The following is a 20,656-nucleotide window of genomic DNA, read 5'->3' as shown; positions in this document are numbered from 1 at the left end:
AGTCTAGCGGAGGGGAGAGGAGGTAAAAAATGGGGTGCAATTTGCCGAAACTTTCCTCTTGGCAGAGCCCTATGACACTTGGCACCACCTCACACTACAACGTGGAACCTCAAAAATCTCCTGTCAAACAATTTTTTATTATTATATTATATATTTGTCAAACCAAACGAATATAATATTAACAAACAATCCTAAACCCTTCTCTTCTTCTCTTCCCCTTTGTTCTCCGTAGACTTGTAGCAGTGACCGGAAATGTACCGAACGGCGACGAAGCGTCTGCTCCTCCTCCGTGCACCTTCTGGTAGCAATATCAATATCAAAGCCCGTCTCCGTTTCCCTTTTCTTCTTCCTCATCATCAAAATATTGACAATAACACTTGTCGTTTCTCCTCCACTTCTGAAATTCCTCAATCTTCGCCTAACCAAACCTTTAATCCAAGCCCAAATCAGCACTCTGCGAGTAATCATTCTGACCCCGCGTCAACCTCAACGGCCGAGGAAGCTGTACCCCAAGAGACTCAGAGGAAACGGCGGTACGCAGAGTACCAAGACGAGCAAGGTCGAGTGCTTCAAGCCTCGCTTCCCCACGTGGTCCGTACTACACTCTTTTTTATTTATGCCCACAATGTGTTTGATAAATTGTCAAAGAGAACACAAATGACTATTGCTAAGACAGAAGACTAATGCCCATTTTGTAATTGCAGGTGCGGTTGGGGTGGACTGAAGCGGCTATGATTGCTGGTGCCAGGGCAGTTGGTGTTTCTCCTTCTATCATTGGTTCTTTCCCAAGGAAAGAAGCCGCACTCGTCGAGGTACTTTTCTTCACCGGTTTAGCATCAATTTAACTTTGGTTTTTCCAACTCAATTATATTCAGGATGCTAGCAATTGGGTCATGTTCACTATTTGTTTTTAAGTCGCTGAATTTTGTGATAGTGTATAAAATTTTGATTTTTCTCCCCAAATTCAGCACATTTTGATAAATTATCGACTGTTTCAAAAGCTTAAGTTGATAGAAAATAGCGGATATAATCACTTACTTAGTATTCTAACACATTTTGATAATGGGGCTTTGTTCTCACTAAATGTTTTTGGTAAGTTTTTCGCTCAAATGACATTTCAGCAAGGTTGTGGCTTTAAGACCCATTGGGTGCATATGAAACTTTTTAATTAAAAAGAATGTTGGTAATAATATAACACTATGATTTGTGATTGAATTTGATTTAGGTCGATTTGTATCCATGACTTTTCGTTGTTTTCTATTTTCTTCATGGTGTCATATTACAATACATGTGGATGTGAGTTAGCCATCATTGTTGACACGATTTGTCTTGAACAGCTAGCGTGTTTCTGGCAGTAGTTAAAAAGGGAGGGATTTCAATTCAGGTGGCTTTTTGATGGGTTTCAGTGATTTAAAACTTTTGTGCACTACTTTTGCAGATTGTTGTCTAACCATCTACTGTGTTGTATACTTCTATTAACACTTTAGTATTGACTTGCTAATGATAATCTCTTTTGAGGTTGGAATCAGATATTACTAATTGATCTGTGGTTGCATTTTGTTAAAACTGTTTTTGGGGTCTAGTGCCATTACTCTTTTTGCAGTGTAACACATGCTTAGTGATGCACTTCTGTTTACCAACAAAACTTACTTTCCTTTCTATGTGTGTATTGAGCTGGTGGTATTTTTTTCACTTTTCAGTTTTTCATGGATGATTGCTTGCAAAGGCTCATTGATAGAATTGACTCTGGAGAGGACTTAAAAAGCATGATGCCTAGTGATCACATCTCCAAGCTTATTAGGTTTCGCCTGGAAATGCAGGCTCCATACATCTCAAAATGGCCTCAAGCTCTTAGCATCCAGGTATTATCCTCAGCAGCCAATCGACTTGTTAAAGCTATGACTTGCATTCATAAATCTGAACCACGGAAAATATCTGTTATCAATTTTTTCTGCAGGCACAACCATTGAATGTTCCAACAAGTTTTAAGCAGAGGGCAATGCTTGTAGATGAGATCTGGCATGCTGTCGGTGATGAGGCCTCTGATATTGATTGGTATGTAAAGCGTACTGTCCTTGGGGGAATATACTCAACAACCGAGATATACATGCTGACTGATAGTTCCCCAGGTTTATGTTCTTTACTTTGGTCTTCAAACTTGACTCTTTTTTTAAATAAATAAATAATAATAATAAAAAGATGATCACTACAATGCTTGTCCACCTTGATCAAATTGTGGGTAACCAAAACAATGATGATGCAAAAAGCTCCCAATACCAAGGTGAGCAAAGGTCACCCCCCCCACCCCCCCCCCCCCCCACCCTCTTCCCACCACCTCACTTCTCCCTAAAATGAATATCTGGATATATATATATATATATATATATATATTTGGGGGGAGGGGGGGTGAACTTTTCATGTGGTATGAACCCTTTTTGAGTTCTTGCATTGTGCAGTGTTGGTGAAAACTTTCTTTTTTAAGTGCCATGGTGAATGCATACCATAAATAACATTTTTACTCAGTTGCTTGACATTTTCTTACAGATTTTCGTGATACATGGTGTTTCTTAAATGGTCGTGTGAAAGATGCTTTTGATCTGAAGAAGTCCATCCAAGAGGTATTTTCTCTTGCTTCCTTTCTTGTTTTGAATTCTTATATTTTCTCAATTATGACCATTTGGGAATGTTGGCATTGTACAAAACTCTTCATTGTGGTGAGTTTTTTGCAGGCTCAGTATTTGGCAGAAGCTGTTGGTGCTGGAATGGGGAGCTCTTTGCAAGGATTTGTTAAGAAAGCTTTTCGAGGATGAATGCTAGATGGTTTAGAAGAAATCTATGAAAAGCATCAGGCACTAAGTCACTTGGGGAAGGTCTCAAGATTGAAGTGTACTTTTTTCACCTTATTGCCACTGATGAAGGATTGTAAGTTGGAAGATATGCTGTGTTGGTGGTACTTTGGATGGTCCTACTAATTATCTTCAATGGTTTATTTGTCTAAATTCTTTGTTGATTGGCAGAAAGCCTTTCGAGGCTGGAATTTGAAGAACATTTAAATCTATTACCGTTAAAATTTGATTTCCTGTGGTGGATTTCTCCACGGTTCTGTAAATAACGGTAGTATGTTATCCTATCTGGCATTAGAGAAGGTAGAAATAAAAGTGAGAGTTCATGGATAACGATTTCAATATTGCTCACAGTAGCACAATTACCATTTATATGTGGTAGATATATTTATATATATATATATATTTATATATATATATTTTTTAAATTATGACACGCTTGCATTTACATGATATATGTCTATCAGTCTATATATTGTATTTCAAAAAGCATATGTTACAATGATGAATGATGTAAGATGTACTATAAGGTAAATTTTGGTTGATTCGGGTTTGATCATGTGTACGACGTGTGGCATTGACCTTGCATTAAAAAAAAAAAAAAAAAAAAAAAGCCTTCAATTCCAATACGAATATGCATTAAAAAAAAAAAAATCCTTCAGTTCTAGCATTTGCTTTTGCTTATCAAGTGAATTACTTTGGCATGTGATTATGTTGATTAATAATATGATTTCAACAAAGTAGCAAACCGTTTTTAGTAGTTTATGCTTGCATTGATTTCAAAGAGTTATACTCTCTGAAAAAAAAAAAAAAAAACAAGAAGCAAACAAACAAAACAAAAATCCCTAAGAAAAAGTGTATACATTTTTAATTCAGCTAAAAAATATAGACAATTTAAAAAGTTTTTCGAATACTAGACCATATCTTTTAGAAGCCTGCAAATGAAGAAAGGGCAGCCTACTCGATGCCTTATCAGAATGGAAAAGTATTTGTATAAATAAGGCATTTTCAATATGCTTTGACATGCACAAAAGCAACCGAAAGAGAGTAATGCTAAAATTCATGTCAAAGCGAAAGTTAAACATTATTCTCCTCCTTTTTCGGCTTCCCTATCTTTATTTACATAGCCTGTATATGCCAGCCTCCCACAACTATTCCCTTTCAATCCACTTCTTGGAAAGCTTCTAATTAAGCACAAGAGGCATGGATTTTGATGAAAATCGTCCAATTGTTTGTGACAATGGAACAGGCTCTGTCAAGGTTAGTCAATCCAGCAATTTTCCCCCCTGCAAATCTTCATTAATTATGTACTAACAGTTTGACTTCCCTTAATGCAGGCTGGGTTTGCTGGTGATGATGCTCCATGTGTACTTTTTCCTAGCATAATAGGTCGGCCAAGAAACAGGCATGCAATGATTGGCATTGGACAGAAGGCTATCTACTTTGGAGATGAAGCACAAGCAAGGCGTGGGATCCTCAGTTTAAGCTATCCCATTGAGCATGGAATAGTGAGAGATTGGGAAGCTATGGAGAGACTTTGGGAGCATACATTTGACAAGGAGCTCAGAGTCAACATAGAAGAACACCCCGTCCTCTTAACGGAAGCCCCTTTGAATCCCAAAACCAACAGAGAGAAAATGGTAGAAATCATGTTTGAGGCCTTTACAATCCCAGCCACTTTCATAGCCATCCAAGCTGTGCTGTCCTTGTATGCCAGTGGACGAACCACAGGTACGTAAAACTTATACCTCAAGGAAGGTTATTATGATTTTCATACCATAACCCATCTTTGACAATTGACAACTGATATTAAACTCATGTTTATAGTAATCTTTCAAGAAAGGGAGAAGTGATTAGTTCGGCCATTAGGAATGACTTTAGGTTTCTATATCATTCAAGATTCACTTGCTATATTATTACAACTGCACACATGCACCTGGTAGCACCTTGTCGGAGTTTATGTTCCAATTATACATTTAAGGATCTTTGACAGGAATGGTAATGGATTCTGGAGAAGGAGTGACACATGCAGTCCCAATATATGAGGGTTATGCACTTCCACATGCCATCCAGCGGCTTGATTTAGCTGGCAAAGACCTCACAGACTACCTCACCAAGATCCTAGCAGAAGAAGGCTACATATTCACAACATCAGCAGAAAGAGAGATTGTCAGGGATATAAAGGAGAAACTTTCTTATGTTGCAATGGATTTTGAGAAAGAACTTGGCGTGTCAAAGGAGAGCTCCGAGCTGGAGAAGCTATATGAATTGCCTGATGGGCAAGTTATAACAATTGGAGCAGGGCGGTTCAAGTGCCCAGAAGTCCTGTTTGATCCAAGAATAGTGGGAATGGAGTCCGGTGGTGTCCATGAGATTGTGCTGAGGTCAATCAGAAGGTGTGATATGGACATCAGGAGAGAGATGTTTGGTAATTTGGTGCTTAGTGGGGGCACCACTATGATACCAGGCCTTGCTGATAGGTTGGCTAAGGAGCTGAGCTCACTGGCACCTCCTGGGGTAAGAGTGAGAGTGGTTTCACCCCCAGAAAGAAAGTACAGTGTTTGGATTGGTGGCTCCATTCTGGCTTCATTAAGCACTTTTCAGCAGGTGCCTTTCTTTGTTATTCACATTTTAATTTTTCCTATAATTTTATCAATCTAAGTATTGCATATAGAATCCATTTTCTCAAGATATAGTTAGCTAGCATCATGCTTCCTCCGTAATCAACAATAAGCACATTAAGACATCTAGATGTATTTTTATATTTATTAGGAGAAGTCTACATTGTTTATTACTGATAGTTGGTATTGAGCTTGTGTTGCAGATGTGGATAACTAAGGAAGACTACATGGAGTCAGGTTCTTCTATTGTCCACATGAAATGTTTTTGAATAACGAAATACCCTGTAAAATTTATTAGCAACGTGATGTGTTATACCATGTTGTATATACTAGAATGGATACGGAAGGGAAAACATAGAATAGGAACACTGAGAACACGAGGGTTATGTGGTTCAACCTTATCGGCCTACGTTCATGGAGAAATCTTTTAAGGGCTACATCTTTATTATGTAAGAGTATAATACAATACTTGTGTTACAATGAATTATAGGATGTGTATATATAGACGACTAAACCCTAAACTACCAGTACAAATAAGAGTGAGTTTCAGCCTATTACACTGGGCTAATATGTCTAATATATCTTTAATATTTTCTATCTCTCTATCTCTCAATAATGTATAGTCCTATTTCAAAAAATAAAATAAAAACGCATTGTCAATTTTTCAACCTCAAGTCAATAAAGATGCTGAGCAGTGACATATATATAGATTGACATTGATCCCCTTTTGCTTGCACACTCAAAAGGACTTAAGCCCCTCATTAGGAGTATCGAGACTAAAACTGTCTATAAGACATATTGGCGGTATGGATCATCATGCGAGTTAGACTTCGAATGCAATACTTAGAAGAGAGGGTAAAGACGGGAAAAAAGAAAAAAGAAGAAGAGGGAAGTTGTGAAACTATAAATAATAGTGTTTCTTTGGCTGTGAATTGTCAAATTAAAAAACGCACCAAAATGCCCTCTATTGACATTATTGTAAGAGGATATCTCAGATAGCAGGTTTACCAAACATTCCCAAAAATGCTTTTACAATAATTAAGGAAGACTCAAACCCGAGTGTTTCTGGTGCCACAACTCTGTGCACAACTTTGTGCACAAAGTTGTGTCACCAGAATTTTCCCTCAAACCCAGTTGCTCAAGACATATGGATTCTCATGTTGGGGCTGGTTGCACCATCAAATCAAGAATAATGAAACTCAATAACCTAGGGCTTAATCCATCATATAATTTTATTCACAAATTTTTAATTACCACATTTAACACCTTAAAATTTGGATTACAAATGATTAAGATTCCAATCTAAATTAATAGATTTTGCATTTTTGTGAACACACTTTCAGCTACAACTTTTTTTTTTTTTTTTTTGAATTTTTATTTTGGTTAGAAATCCTAAATGTACTCTACCCCCGCCCTTGGTCTTGAACTGGAGGTGCCATCAGACTAATGATGTCTTGGCTTTAGCTACAACTTTGGTCTATGAAAATTAAAACAAACTATTGCTATATTTTGATCTCAAAGCTTGGTTTTAAATAAAATCGTTAAAAGGATCTAATATGACAATTGAAAATTTGTGATTTAAAATCGTGCCAATGAGTTATAACTCAATTAGTACTTCTCTCATAATAATTGCTTGGAGGGTGAGGTTGTGGGTTAAAGACCTAATTGATGTGTATCTAACTAACCAATAAAAAAAAATGTGAAATGCAAAATGGCCATTCTAGATTGAATTAATTTGCAATTAAAAAACTAAATAAATAAATAAAAGGCAAATTATATTTTTCTACCATAATCTTTTACCCCGATTACATGCAAACCCCTTGAATTATTAAAATGCGCGATTGTCTATCCAAAGTTTAACTTTGTTTCAACATCTCCCCTTTTGGTGTTAAATATGACAAAATTTAACATTCAAAGACTAATTTACCCATTTCCAAAGTAGATGGCAAGGGGGTTAATTGGTATTTTTAATGCTATATTATGTTCAACTTAACATCAAAACATGAGGCAATGGTAAGTGTAGGCAATGGCAAGAGTTTAAAGTCAACTTATTTTATTATTTAACTTGTTTTTGCTACTATTCAGTTTATTTTTGTGACTATTTATGAGTCTCATTGTATTTTTTGATACTATTTATGGGTTTCACGATACTATTTTAATTAATTTTTACTTTTATCTACGGTACTTTTAACAAAAAAATTTCAATTTTAATTAAATAAGTTGTTTCCAAACAGACTTATAATGTATTTTTAGAGTTAGAAGTGGAGTAATAGTTTAGAAGAAAAGTCAATAAATACCCAAGAGATCAAGCGATTTTAATAGATTTTTTATGGAAAAAAAAAAATAATTTTTAATATTCCCTATTATCAAAACTTCCTTAAAATAATAGCCAAGGCTTGTTAGTTCTACTCCGTAATACATCTGCTACTCTCGTTTCAACAAAGACAATACATTTTCCAAAACTCAACTACTCCAAATTATGGAATTTTAATATAAAAAATACAAAAAAGTTTGGTGGCATCCAGGCGACGACTTTTGCAACAACGGTGTACAGTATATTCAAGATAAAGAGTAGGTAAATAGCCAGTTGGGGCTTTATATTATGTAAGGTTAGGCTGATCTGAACTGCGATCAAAGAGTGCGATTAAGGCAAAACAAAGGAAAGCAAACATGGGTTCAGCATCAGAGATTATAGCCAAGTTGAATCTGGCTGCCCACCAAGAAGGTGGGTTTTACTCTGAAACTTTCAGAGATAACTCTATCGTTCTCTCCAAGTCTCAGCTTCCCCCTCAGTGTAAGTTACGATAGAAGAACATATATTTATTTATATGTGATGATGATGATGATGAATCCTATGTTGTTTTGTATATAAATTTTGTTGTTGTTATAATGATTTCAGATAAGGTGGAACGCGCAGTGAGTTCGTGCATTTACTTTTTGCTACCGTCTGGGAGTGTGTCTAGCCTCCACCGTATACCATGTGCAGAAACATGGCATTTTTATGTGGGAGAACCTATCATGGTATGCACTCACCCTGAACCAATGCATAAAGAAAAAAAAAGTGCTAAATTTACTATCAGTCTTACTGCAAATTATTGTGAATTGACGATTGTTGTTGTGGCGGGCAAAAATAAGTCAAGGCAAAAACGTATCAAAGTTGCTACTTTGAATGCCAATCAACCTTTAATACCCTTATTTAGATGAGAAGAAACTGACTGGAATTGATTAAATTAACATTAAATGTAATTATGCGAGTTTTGGTGAAAGATAGCCTCAAATAGCTTGTATTGAGCTCCTCGGGTTTAGTCTGAGATAGTGATTACAACTGTTCTTATGTTACAAGAGTGAATCTTTTTCTCCCCCTTGCTGAGGGGCTTCTTTGCCTTATATAGTCATCTAAGTTGTATCTTAGCCGGGTCAGGGTTCAATTCCTTGATACTTGTCTCGTCAAGGCCTTACTAGAAGGCTTCTACACTAGGCTATGAGCTGTGTTGACACTGTTCATGGGTAATTTCCTTATTAATGTGACTAGCTAAGTGGATTCAGAACATTGAATGCGAAGGTGATGGATGCTTTATCTGTCTTCTTTCCTTCCTAGCTCGACGACAAAGCCTCCTTAACCTCGGTTTGTGCCCGACGGCCATTAGCATTGGTTCTCAGCCCCCCGAGGACATGTTGGTATCCTCAGGGTCCTCGGGCGTTATAGTCTCCCTGTACCTACAGAGGGTTGCTCATCTTTTGTCAAGGATTTACTATTAGTGCTTTCTGAGGTCCACACTCTTGGCATTGTCCTTGGCCCATCTGTCCATATTCTCAGATTCTTGTCCTCCCACAGTTGTGATTGATTGGTACCGAAAAATATAAATAAGGGTAAAGATTGGGTCTAGTGCTCAGTGCACTAGACCTGTTGTGATGATAACATGTCTACTTTTGGTTAGGTGTCGCCATTGCAATGGGTCCAATACACTGGACCAGAGCCAAGTCCTATAAATAAATATAAATTAGTACAATGAGGGGTAATCCAACCCATCTTTACCGACGTTTTCAGGGGGATTTGATTAGTTCAATGTGGGTTGCTTCAATGCAGAAACAGCTAACCAGTTGGGCTGTTCATTGAACTTGATTGGAGAGGCATCTTAGAAATTTTGATTCAGTCAAGGATGGCTAATTGATATTCTCTGTTGAATCATATTCTGCTCCATTATTGGATCCACCCCTAGGTTTTATATATGAAAGCTTGCATTGTTCCCTAGCTTTAGATAGTTTTGATTAATCATGTGAAAGATTACACAGTAATATTAAACGTGTCACAAACTGCACTATATATCTATGTGCATATATGTCACCTGTGGTATTGTAGTGCAAATTGTATAATGCTGAAAATTATGTGTAATATTAAACGTGTCACAAACTGCACTATATATCTATGTGCATATATACCTGTGTGAGGCAAATGTCACATTATGTGTATTCTGTGGTATTGTAGTGCAAAATTGTATAACTGCTTTGGTTGCTGAAAATGCATATGAAACACTCAAAGCACTCATGTCATGAGATCCCTTGTTCTTCTTTTGTTCTTGTATATGTAGATGTTGTGTTTTAGCATGGTCTTCATAAAATTGTCATTGAAAACGACTGAAACATGAAAAGTACTCATAAAGTTGTGTTTAGTTCATCTCTTAGTTGAAGGATTACATTTCAAGATTGATCGCATGTTTTAGTACTAATAGAAAATCTGTACAACTTTAGTCATGCAAGCCTCCTTCCCAATGTAATTACTCTTTCTTTTTTAACATTTTTTTCCACCACCATATTGATATTTTCTTTCAGGTAGTGGAATTGAATGACAAAGATGGGCAAGTGAAACTAACCTGCCTTGGACCCAATCTTCTTGACAATCAGCAACCGCAGTACACAGTGCCTCCAAATGTGTGGTTTGGTTCTTTTCCAACAAAGGACATCAGCCTTTCCCCTGATGGGACAGTGCTCAAAGCACCTCCAAGGGATAGTGAGACTCACTTCTCTCTTGTGGGCTGCACTTGTGCACCTGCCTTCCAATTTCAGGACTTTGAACTGGCAAAACGCTCAGAACTTGTTTCACTCTTTCCAAATAGTGAGGCCCTCATCTCTTTGCTCACCTTCCCTGAATGAAGAGAGGTCAAGTCCGATTTTCACTGTAACATGGAAACATTAGGCTTGCACTATACATTCAATGCTTTGAATGATAATTTGAGCAGATGTTTTGTGAACCTCTTTGTTCAACTTTTGTGTGTGTTGTATTAAATCATAATAAAAGTTAACATGCTTTAGTTTCTTGAATTTTCTTTATCTGGTTAAATCTCATGTGGTAAGAACTTAAAACTTCATTGCATACAAATATTCAATGCTATTTTCAGTCAGGAAAAAGGGCCAAGAAGCTGGGCACTAAATTTCACGTCTAACAAAGCAGTGGTGAGCTATCTGCAGCAAGCTCCCAAAGAAGCACCACCTATACCGTTTCTCACTCAAATCTGTTTAAATAAAACCCATAATCATAAGCATCTTATTCAACCAAAGACGTTGATAACTCAAGAATGCTATCAAAACAATTATACCATCATAAACATGTTATGAGTAATTATTAGGCATTCTTGAAGTATAGCTAAAATATCGGCCCAAGCCTTCGCTCTATGAACTAGGCCTCACCAAAATTTCATTTAAATCTATAACGCTTCCATGTCATGTTGGGTCGCGTCGGGTCGGGTTGGGCCACAGACTAGATCGAACACAAAACCAAACTCCACATAGCCCAATAGATGGATCTAATTTTTATAAGTTCATTTATGAAAAACATTTTATCTTATTAACTCAAATAATATAATTTCAAAAATAATTTAGTTACTACTTGTTAGCATAGATTTGTGAAGGATAACAAAATTTAGTACTATATATGAAATAAGAATAAGTTAATCAAGTAGTTTGTGAACAAGTTTGAGCTTGTTAAACAAACAAATGAACCAAACTTGAATATATAATCTAGTTTGGTGCTAAACTTTAACTCAACTTGTGTTTGAAATAAAATTAATGAACAATTCCAAACTTTTAAAACTTGGTTTGATTCAGCTCGTTTCATTTACAACTTGTTTTGCATAAAGTAGCAAGTTAGAATGAACTATGCTTAAATGCCTAAAACTAATAGAAAATCTATACAATTTTCAGTCTTGCAGCCCTCCTTCCCACTGTAATTACTCTTTTCTTTTGTAACATTTTTTTTCCACCACCATTGATATTTTCTTTCAGATGGTGGAATTGAATGACAAAGATGGGCAGGTCAAACTAACTTGCCTTGGACCCAATCTGCTTGACAATCAGCAACTGCAGCACACAGTGCCCCCAAATGTGTGGTTTGGTTCGGGTCCTTTACAACAAAGGACATCAGCATTTCCCCAGATGGGACGATGCTTAAAGCACCTCCAAGGGATGTTGAGAATCACTTCTCATGGGCTGCACTTGTGCACCTGCCTCTCAGTTTCAGGACTTTGAAATCGCTCAGTGAGGTCCTCATCTCTTTGCTTACATTCCCTGAATGAAGGGGAGGTGAGTCTGATTTTCAGTGTGACATGGAAACATTAGGCTTGCACTTCACATGCAATGCCATGTTTAAATAATGATCAGAGCTGATTTCTCATGAACCTCTTCTGTGCAACTTTCGAGATTTGGTGTATGTTGTATCAAATCATAAAAAAAAGTTAACAGTACTAAGGGTTTATTTAGGATCCGTTTATTTTGCTGAAACTGAATTTTTTTTGCTAAAAATACCATAGATAAAGGTAAAAGTTGGCTGAAATAGTACAGTGAGATCCATAAATATTACCAAAAAGTACAATAAGACCCATAAATAGTAGCAAAAAATAAATTGAATAGTAAAATAAATTGGTTTTTTAATTTAGAGCCAAACACACACTAAGTGACCGTTTGGATTGCGCTGAAATGAAATTTTAGTGCGTTTGCATCTCTGTGAGTGGGTCTCGTGCACTATTCATAGGACCCACAAATTGTCTAATTCAACAAAATTTTCATTAAAACTGGGTCTCACGACACTATTCAAACATTTAAAAATTATTTTGTTACAGTATTTTCAGTTTTCAACAATGAGCAGTATCAAAACAGACCCTAAGTTTTCTGAATTATTTTTCTGGTTAAATCTCATGTGTTAAAAAACTTAAAACTTGATTGCATACAATGCATTTTCCTGTAAGAAAAAAGGATCAAAAAGCCATCCACAAAGGATCCACAGAATTCACACCCTACACAAATCTGGTAGCCAACACTAAATTCCATGTCTAACAAAGCAGTGGTGTCCTATCTGCAATAAGCTCCCAAAGAAGCACTAGCCAGATTGTTTCTCACTCAAATCTGATTAAATAAAACCCATAAGCATCTTATTTCACCATCAAGATATTTGCAACTCTAAAATGCTATCAAAACAATTAAGTAATTATTAGATACCGTCGAAGTATAGCTGATGTGGTACTCCTCACCAATAGGTGCAAGTCATTTGATATATATAAAAAAATGGCACTCATTTTATTTTGGGTTTACCTAATAATTTTCCACATCTTACCATTGATCATTAACTGAGAAATTATCAGTATAGGACTCAACTGTACCATTGATCATTGACTGAGAAAATATCAGTATAGGACTCAACTGTACGTTCTATAATTAACTAAGGGGGACAGCAATAAAGCTTATAAGTTATGACTTAATTATTTCCACGACATTGAACATTGAACCAATGAACAGCAGTGTCTCTTGGACTGGAAAATCCTACACCTTAAACATTGGAAATGACAAGAATATAGAGCATGCCAAAATAGCGCATAGCAGCAATAGTTACATAAAGAACCAGCTGCATGAAATTATAATGTGAATAACAAGAATAACCATCTTACACATGAAGTGAAATGATGACACCATAAAAAACGCGGTGCCAAATGAGCAACTCTTAATAATTTCAGACAAATTGTGTTCGATAGATAAGAAAAACCAAATGTAAGGACTACAAGAAACCAAATAGGGGGGAGATGAAGCATCATTGCCTCTAAGAGATCCAAAACTTGACTTCCCTCCTAGCCTTGGCGAATTAGGTCCTCATAACAGTCGCAACTGTTCTTTTGCTGCCCCCTCCAGAAAGACGGTGTAAATCTGGTAAGCTTAACCTGCATTGTTCATATTTAGGTCACAGCCGCACTAATATTTGCGGACAAGGCATGACCTCATACCATGGCAGTATCAGTCAGTCAAAATCAAGGAACTCCATTCTTTTTCTCATGGAGCCCTTCAGATCTGTAGCATCCCTTTCTGCTTTCTGAGCCTGGAGAGAGAACATGCACTTGAGTAATTTGAAAGTGCAAAACACAAAAGCAATGAATTCTCATCCAACTAATCTTAGTAGTGCAGTTAAAGGATTCCACTCTTTAACCACATCAACACTTTTATAAATATATATATATATATATATATATACATATGCATTGCGGGGGCTTATAGGTGAAAATTTTTGGAAAGTGGTTTCAACATTTGTAATTGGAGACTTTTGACTCAAGTGGATTACTGCCAAGACTGACCATATGTATTGCTGTTCTGCTGCTGCATATCTTTACAAAATATGCAAAATTCTCATTATCTTATTATTGGATTATAGTGAAGGCAATTTTACAAGAAAACAATGAATTAATTACATGTACACAGGGCTAATGTGTATAGATTGGAATCAATGTTCAGTTTTCAAAGCAACCAAACACAATATACTACCAGAAACTTACCCTTTTTATCTCTGCTTCTGACACACGAGTCATATTAGGGGGAAGCTCTTCCTTATCCAAGTCCTAAAGAATGAGATGTAAATTAAGAAAATCAGAGGCTAAATTTTGCAGTTGTTGTTAACAACAGACAAGTCTCACAGTGTAATAAAGAAAACATTATACCAGCTCTCCAATTAAGACAACATTCTCCCCACGGATTACATATAGACCCAAGGGGATGTCACAATAAAGTTCGCCAACAATAACTCTATCACATGCATCTTGAAGAACAACATTAGCTGTGAATATGGAAGAGTACTAGAGTAAATTAAGGCTCAAAAAGAAACAGAAAGCATAAAAAACATTAGAACTTAGCATGCTATTTGGATATTTTACCAAATTGATCAAAAGAACGTAGTATCCCCATGAGCTTTCGACCATCTCTCAACAAGACCAGAAGTTTTTCTGCAAGATATTTGAAGTTTAAGCAAAATAATTTATAAAAAAGAGATTTTCTGATATCAATTAGATTGAATCTATGATGAATTCTAGATGATGCAGTTACAAAATGCCTTATTTGTACAATTGTTTGATTTCATACCAATGAAAAAGAAAAGAAGGGGGGGGGGGGGGGGGAGAAGGGGTGGCTCACATAGAAACAACAGTGCTTGTATGGGTTGCATTGAAACAAAAGCAGTAAATGTGCAAGAATTTCAACATTGGGCAATAGATTTTTATTATAAAATTTGGTGAGTTTAGACATTGGCAAAAGTTAAAGAAGAGCCTACCATAGCACCAATCACAAGCAGCTGTGTAGTGGAGCCCTCAATGTCTGTTTGAGGGAAATAGATTCCAAGAGTTAAACTTTGTTAAGCTTGACTAAGTGTAGATGCTCCTAAGGCATCTAGGTCCAGGTCGAGGTCAATTACTACTGAGTAGAATTATGAGAAGTAGTTAAAGTTTCTTCATATTCATACTCTGCAGGTTTTTCAATTATAGAAATAGCATACCACCAAATGAGGTTACGAGTGCTTTCAATGGGCTAAAGCAATCATCCTTGAATTATTTTTTCATTATGTTGAAGGTCATAATTTTAATGTCATTAGTTGAATTATAAAAGGAAGTCAACAACAAATGAAGCAACCATCCTTGAATTATTGTTGTATTATGTTGAAGATGATAGTTCTAATGTTATTAGTTGAATTATAGAAGGAAGTTAAGTTATGTCTAAATCTTTGAATTCAGGAGTTATATAACAATGCCTTAGTCCCAAAACTTTTGGGTCTGTTATGAATCCTCAACACACTAAATAGGTCCACCACATGTATAGGGACACTCCAATATCTATAATGGATCCATTCATTAAAACAAAAATGACTAAATTTGACGCTTGCCTACACACACACACAAAAGGGGGGGGGGGGGCGCTCTTTTTCCAAAATTAAAACACTGATAGAGATGTCAGACCTATACCACAATTGTTCATGGTTTTAGTACTACTTCGAAAACTCAAAATTGCTATAGCTACTATACAGACACTCCAAAAACGAGGCTTTTATTAATGGAAAAAGAAAGAGAGAAAGGAATTCAAAGTTAAATGATATCTTAATCAACCACAAAACATATCACAGCCCCCTCATATCCAAAATTTAGTTATAAAAATAAATAAAAAAGAATCTCTAAATCTAACAGTAACTAAATACATAAACATATTTCATTGAATTTTATAAAGCAAACTGCAACCATATAAATAACAATTGAAGGAAAAAACTTTATAAAGATATCAAATTTCCAGAAATACATACAAAACAAATGTTAGTAGCAAATCATCAGGCAACCCATTTGCATTTGGCTTCAAATTCAACCTTCAAACACATATTCACACAAATCCAGAGAGAGAAAAAGAAGGAAAAAGATAGATTACTGTCAAGATAGCTAGCAAGAGAGGTGGAGAGCAAGACATCATCAGGGCCAGCCCACGACATGGAGCTTCACTCACTCTATTTCTATGACTTGAACAAATACCCAACACTCTTCCAATTCCAAAGACTCCTCAAATTGCATTGGCTTCCCAAAACCAACCCCTCAAAAAGTCTCACACTCACAAACACGAAACGAAACTCGAACCTCCACAAAAAAGAAAAAACCCCCCCCAACCACACACCCAAATTCAACACAAACCCAACTCTCAGATTAAAGTCTTGTCACACTTGAGCTTGAGAAAAGTTAGGTTTGGACCTTTCATCACCGGCCTTTGCCCAAAGATTTCACCTTTTTCAAACGCACACACTCTCTTTCTCTCTGACACTGTAAAAACATAAATAAAACTTGCTCCTTTGACCTTTGGAAATATATAGAATATAGTATATTTTTAGAGGGTACAGTGAATTCAGAATAATTATATCGAAATTCACTTAAAAAAAAAAAAAAAGAATAATTATATCGAAATTACCATTTACTCGGTTTAATTTGCCAACTATTTTCCCATAAATAAAATAAAATAAAATAAAAATCTTGCCACGTTTTAAGGTTTGTTTGGATACCATTTATAATTGAAAATTGAAAAGTTATTACAGAAAATACTATAATAAAATAATTTTTAAATATATAGATAATACTGTGAAACTCAATTTTAAAGTAAAATTTGTTTAATTCCGTACTTGTAGGTCCCATGAACAATGCACAGAACCAAAAGAAAAAACACCAAATGCAGACGTTCCATGTTTTAGTGCAATCCAAAGGAACCTTCAGTACATTTCACTTCCTAAAGTTTTTTTTTTTTTTTTTTTTGAGAAGGTTCACTTCCTAAATTTTTTTGGTCATAAATTAAGGAAATATTCTTTTTTATATTCATGTTATATTCACCATTTTATAAAATATTCAAATTTAATGTTTTGATGCACGTTTTATTTTTAAAAAACAAAAATATATACATATTTAAAATTATGAAAGTACATGTAAATATATCATTTTCCTTAAATTAAATCTTTCCATTCGGTCTAGATTAATTGATTTTACATTTTGTACACGAAATTTTTATAAATATATTTTTATTCTATCACAATTTTGTTGGTTATAATTTAATAGCTTTGGGTGGACCGTAGTGGGGATTTTAAATCTAAGCCGCTAAGTTAAAAATTCTAAGATATGTCAATTAAATTATAAAATTTTGACCATCTTATTAAAATTTAGTGTCATAAAAAATTTTAAGTAATACATTTTGTCCTCTTAAAATTTGAACTAAAATGAAAATTTTAAATGATATTTTTGGACAAAATGATAATTTCATTCGGTCCAAATTTTAAGATCAAATGCATGGGGGAGTAGGAGGGCCCTGGTTCAACCCGCACAGGGGTGCAACATGCTAGTCTATACTATATTTTAACCATTTAAAAAAACAAAACAAACAAAACTACAAGATTGAAATTAAATTTCACCCTATAACAATCTTACTTGGAAATGAAAAACCTTTTATCCTCTATTATCATGTCTAACTAGTTGTGGACCATTGGATTATTTTCAAATCATAGAGGTTTGTGCCAAGACGACAATGAGATCCACCAAGTTTTAGTCTCCACAACATTTTTATAATAAATTCTAAGAATTAGGTGGTTATTAATTATTACAAGTAGACAAACGAACAAATTTAGTGATGAATTTAAATTTAGAACTAATAACAATTTATCACCTATGATTTATTATAAAAATATTGTGAGCATAACATTTCTAAAAATAAAAATAAAAATAAAAATTCCATCTCCCCAACAAATATCAAGCACCATGCTACTATCAATTAAATGTCGACTTGTGGCTATTTAGGTATTGTCTTTTCTCTATTACGGTGGGTGATATTTTGTTTTGGTGGATGCATATTATTTATTTATTTTTTTTATGGCGTTGTTGAATTCAATTAACACCGTTGGTGGACCAATCAATTGACTCTTGATATTCATTTATACTCGATGATAGATTTCTTCTCACACAAAAAAACAAAACCTATTTAAGATATATACTAAATATTTTTGTCTCCTCCTCCTCTCCTCCTCTTCTAGTTGTCCTGCTCTCTTAGCTAGATTTAGGGGGATATTTGTCTCTTCAACACCTTATAAGACTATTTCTTAATCATGAAAGAAGACTTTTATGGATGTTTCAACTATTTAGGACAATGTGGATGACATTTGATAAGGAGAGTTCAGTAATGCGAAGGTGGCTGTTACATTAGGCTTTGCATTTTCTTCAATGTGTTTCCCAAGCCAAATAGGCAAAAAGGGTGTTCTCGGCTAAACAAATGACCGCTTCTTGGTTGGGTTATGTTTCCTTGGGAACTCGAATTATCTCAGTAATAAGCCCAAATGATCTCTTCTTGACTTTGGGGGGGGGGGGGGGGTGCTCGGTTATCTCATGTTGGCATAAGGGCCGGGCCTGTTTCGCAGATAGGGATTTTTGGAATGCTCTCTTCGAGTTAAGGTCTTTGGGGTAGATTCAGTCTACTCCTCCACAACTCTATTTAACCAAAGCAACAACAACAAAACAAACAAACAAATGACCCCATTCACCATTCTGATTGAGTTTCAACTTATAGTGTTTGTTTCTCATGATAACTTTTTACCATCAGACCAAGACACCAATTGATTTTTTAGCATAAGCATGGATTAAACCCCCCAAATCTCTTATTTGATGACAACAAACTTTATCAGTTGAGCTAAATGGAACCCCTAATAACTCAATTCATCATTCATTTTAAGATAAGTAACCCCATTTTGACATGAACCCAATCATATAAATAAATATCATTTAAAATATAGAATTGAGTAATTAGTATAACTTTAATGGCTATATTGATTAAAAAAAATGTCTTTATTAGAACCCTAAAGCCTCTAACAATGTTTAAAATTTGTTCTATAGCAGCTAGAATGACCAGATTTTTTTGTTCTTTTACCCGAATTGATACATAAAGTCCTATCTTGTCTTGGTTTAAATACTAGACCATTTTAAACAAAACATGCTATTCAATCGAATTCAACCTTCGGGGTAATTACACTTTACCACCATAAATTATACCTCAAATTACACTTTACACCTTAAACTTTCATAATGCATAGTTAGCACCCTAAATTATAAGTTGTGTTGTGCCCCACCATCAATTCTGTTGTTATTTTAGATGGAAAACCAAAGTTTATGATGCAAAGTGTAATTAAGAGTCTAATTTAGGGTAATAACATGTAATTTTTTTTTTTTTTTTTTTTTAAAGTGATTGGGGAAGAGGGACAATTGAGTACTTGGTTTAATCTTTGCCAACTATGTTCCCATAAAATAAAAAAATAAAAATCTTATAATGTTTTAAGGTCTGTTTGGATACCGCTTATTGTTAAAAATTGAAAATTTATTACTGAAAATACTGTAGTAAAATAATTTTTAAATGTGTGAATAGTGCCGTGAGATCCAGTTTTAAAGCATAATTTGCTGAATTCCGTACTTGCAAGTCCTATAAATAGTGTACGAGACCCAAGGAAAAAACGTCAAATGCAAACGTCCCATGTTTTCAGTGCAATCCAAACAAAGCTTTAGTACATTTCACTTCCTAAAGTTTTTTTTTTTTTTTTTTTTTTTTTTTGAGAAGGTTTGCTTCTTAAATTTTTTTAGTTATAAATTAAGGAAATATTCTTTTTTATATTCATGTTATATTCACCATTTTGTAAAATATTCAAAATTAATATTTTGATACACGTTTTATTTTTAAAAAACAAAAAATATACATATTTAAAATTATGAAAGTAAATGTAAAAATATCATTTTCCTTAAATTAAATCTTTCCATTCGGTCTAGATTAATTGATTTTAAATTTTGTACACGAAATTTTTATAATTATATTTTTATTTTATCACAATTTTGTTGGTTATAATTTAATAGCTATGGTGGACAATAATGGAGATTTTAAATCTTAGCTTCTAAGTTGAAAATTCTAAGATATGTCAATTAAATTATAAAACTTTGACCATCTTATCAAAATTCAGTGTCATAAAAAATTTTAAGTAATACATTTTGTCCTCTTAAAAGTTGAACTAAAATGAAATCTTTAAATGATTTTTGGACAAAATGATAATTTCATTTAGTCCAAATTTTAAGATCAAATGCATGGGGGAGTAGGAGGGCCCTGATTCGATCCTCAAAGGTTCGCGACATGCTAATATATATATTTTAACTATTTAAAAAAAAAAAAAAAACAAACAAACAAACAAAACTACAAGAATACTACAAGAATGAAATTAAATTTCACCCTATAACAATCTTGCTTGGAAACAAAAAACCTTATCCTCCTTTATAATTATGTCTTACTAGTTGTGGACCATTGGATTAATTCCAGATTATAGAGGTTTGTGCCAAGACAACCATGAGATCCGTTTTA

General features: G+C 34.7%; 4 protein-coding genes across 4 annotated transcripts; 3 read left to right on the top strand and 1 right to left on the bottom strand.

The window, feature by feature from the left end:
• The first annotated feature begins 160 nt into the window (after positions 1-160).
• On the top strand, positions 161-3,187 carry LOC115966241 (ubiquinone biosynthesis protein COQ9-B, mitochondrial). The gene is made up of 6 exons (XM_031085494.1): positions 161-591; positions 705-812; positions 1,701-1,862; positions 1,958-2,129; positions 2,545-2,618; positions 2,730-3,187. Exons 1-6 carry the CDS (start codon positions 253-255, stop codon positions 2,808-2,810), a joined length of 936 nt encoding a protein of 311 aa, XP_030941354.1. The 5' UTR covers positions 161-252; the 3' UTR covers positions 2,811-3,187.
• A 776-nt stretch (positions 3,188-3,963) lies between these two features.
• LOC115967802 (actin-104-like) lies at positions 3,964-6,057 on the top strand. The gene is made up of 4 exons (XM_031086949.1): positions 3,964-4,103; positions 4,181-4,574; positions 4,837-5,450; positions 5,668-6,057. Exons 1-4 carry the CDS (start codon positions 4,047-4,049, stop codon positions 5,731-5,733), a joined length of 1,131 nt encoding a protein of 376 aa, XP_030942809.1. The 5' UTR covers positions 3,964-4,046; the 3' UTR covers positions 5,734-6,057.
• Positions 6,058-7,880: 1,823 nt separating this feature from the next.
• On the top strand, positions 7,881-10,783 carry LOC115967394. The gene is made up of 3 exons (XM_031086480.1): positions 7,881-8,258; positions 8,364-8,485; positions 10,295-10,783. The coding sequence occupies exons 1-3, from the start codon at positions 8,135-8,137 to the stop codon at positions 10,613-10,615; spliced, it is 567 nt and encodes a 188-aa protein (XP_030942340.1). The 5' UTR covers positions 7,881-8,134; the 3' UTR covers positions 10,616-10,783.
• A 2,531-nt stretch (positions 10,784-13,314) lies between these two features.
• LOC115969515 (sm-like protein LSM1B) lies at positions 13,315-16,583 on the bottom strand. Its single transcript, XM_031089182.1, has 5 exons — positions 16,175-16,583; positions 14,647-14,715; positions 14,434-14,549; positions 14,272-14,334; positions 13,315-13,820 (listed from the first exon to the last, which is right to left on the bottom strand). Exons 1-5 carry the CDS (start codon positions 16,233-16,235, stop codon positions 13,743-13,745), a joined length of 387 nt encoding a protein of 128 aa, XP_030945042.1. The 5' UTR covers positions 16,236-16,583; the 3' UTR covers positions 13,315-13,742.
• Positions 16,584-20,656: the final 4,073 nt, after the last annotated feature.

This window comes from Quercus lobata, chromosome 11 (assembly GCF_001633185.2).
Source record: "Quercus lobata isolate SW786 chromosome 11, ValleyOak3.0 Primary Assembly, whole genome shotgun sequence".
In the NCBI taxonomy this organism is placed as follows: domain Eukaryota; kingdom Viridiplantae; phylum Streptophyta; class Magnoliopsida; order Fagales; family Fagaceae; genus Quercus; species Quercus lobata.
The sequence above is the reverse complement of the archived record's forward strand: the minus strand, read 5'-3'. Positions and strand labels throughout refer to the sequence as shown.

What these genes read in the sequence shown, in the direction of transcription:
- LOC115966241 (XM_031085494.1), top strand. Translation starts at nt 253, where the DNA reads ATGTACCGAACGGCGACGAAGCGTCTGCTCCTCCTCCGTGCACCTTCT. An exon ending in AAGCCTCGCTTCCCCACGTG is followed by an intron (nt 592 to 704) that starts GTCCGTACTACA and finishes TTGTAATTGCAG; the next exon opens with GTGCGGTTGGGGTGGACTGA. An exon ending in AAGAAGCCGCACTCGTCGAG is followed by an intron (nt 813 to 1,700) that starts GTACTTTTCTTC and finishes TTCACTTTTCAG; the next exon opens with TTTTTCATGGATGATTGCTT.
- LOC115967802 (XM_031086949.1), top strand. Translation starts at nt 4,047, where the DNA reads ATGGATTTTGATGAAAATCGTCCAATTGTTTGTGACAATGGAACAGGC. An exon ending in ATGGAACAGGCTCTGTCAAG is followed by an intron (nt 4,104 to 4,180) that starts GTTAGTCAATCC and finishes CCCTTAATGCAG; the next exon opens with GCTGGGTTTGCTGGTGATGA. An exon ending in TGCCAGTGGACGAACCACAG is followed by an intron (nt 4,575 to 4,836) that starts GTACGTAAAACT and finishes GATCTTTGACAG; the next exon opens with GAATGGTAATGGATTCTGGA.
- LOC115969515 (XM_031089182.1), bottom strand. Translation starts at nt 16,235, where the DNA reads ATGTCGTGGGCTGGCCCTGATGATGTCTTGCTCTCCACCTCTCTTGCT. An exon ending in TTGTCTTAATTGGAGAGCTG is followed by an intron (nt 14,335 to 14,433) that starts GTATAATGTTTT and finishes CTCATTCTTTAG; the next exon opens with GACTTGGATAAGGAAGAGCT. An exon ending in CAGAAGCAGAGATAAAAAGG is followed by an intron (nt 13,821 to 14,271) that starts GTAAGTTTCTGG and finishes TTCTCTCTCCAG; the next exon opens with GCTCAGAAAGCAGAAAGGGA.
- LOC115967394 (XM_031086480.1), top strand. Translation starts at nt 8,135, where the DNA reads ATGGGTTCAGCATCAGAGATTATAGCCAAGTTGAATCTGGCTGCCCAC. An exon ending in GTCTCAGCTTCCCCCTCAGT is followed by an intron (nt 8,259 to 8,363) that starts GTAAGTTACGAT and finishes TAATGATTTCAG; the next exon opens with ATAAGGTGGAACGCGCAGTG. An exon ending in ATGTGGGAGAACCTATCATG is followed by an intron (nt 8,486 to 10,294) that starts GTATGCACTCAC and finishes ATTTTCTTTCAG; the next exon opens with GTAGTGGAATTGAATGACAA.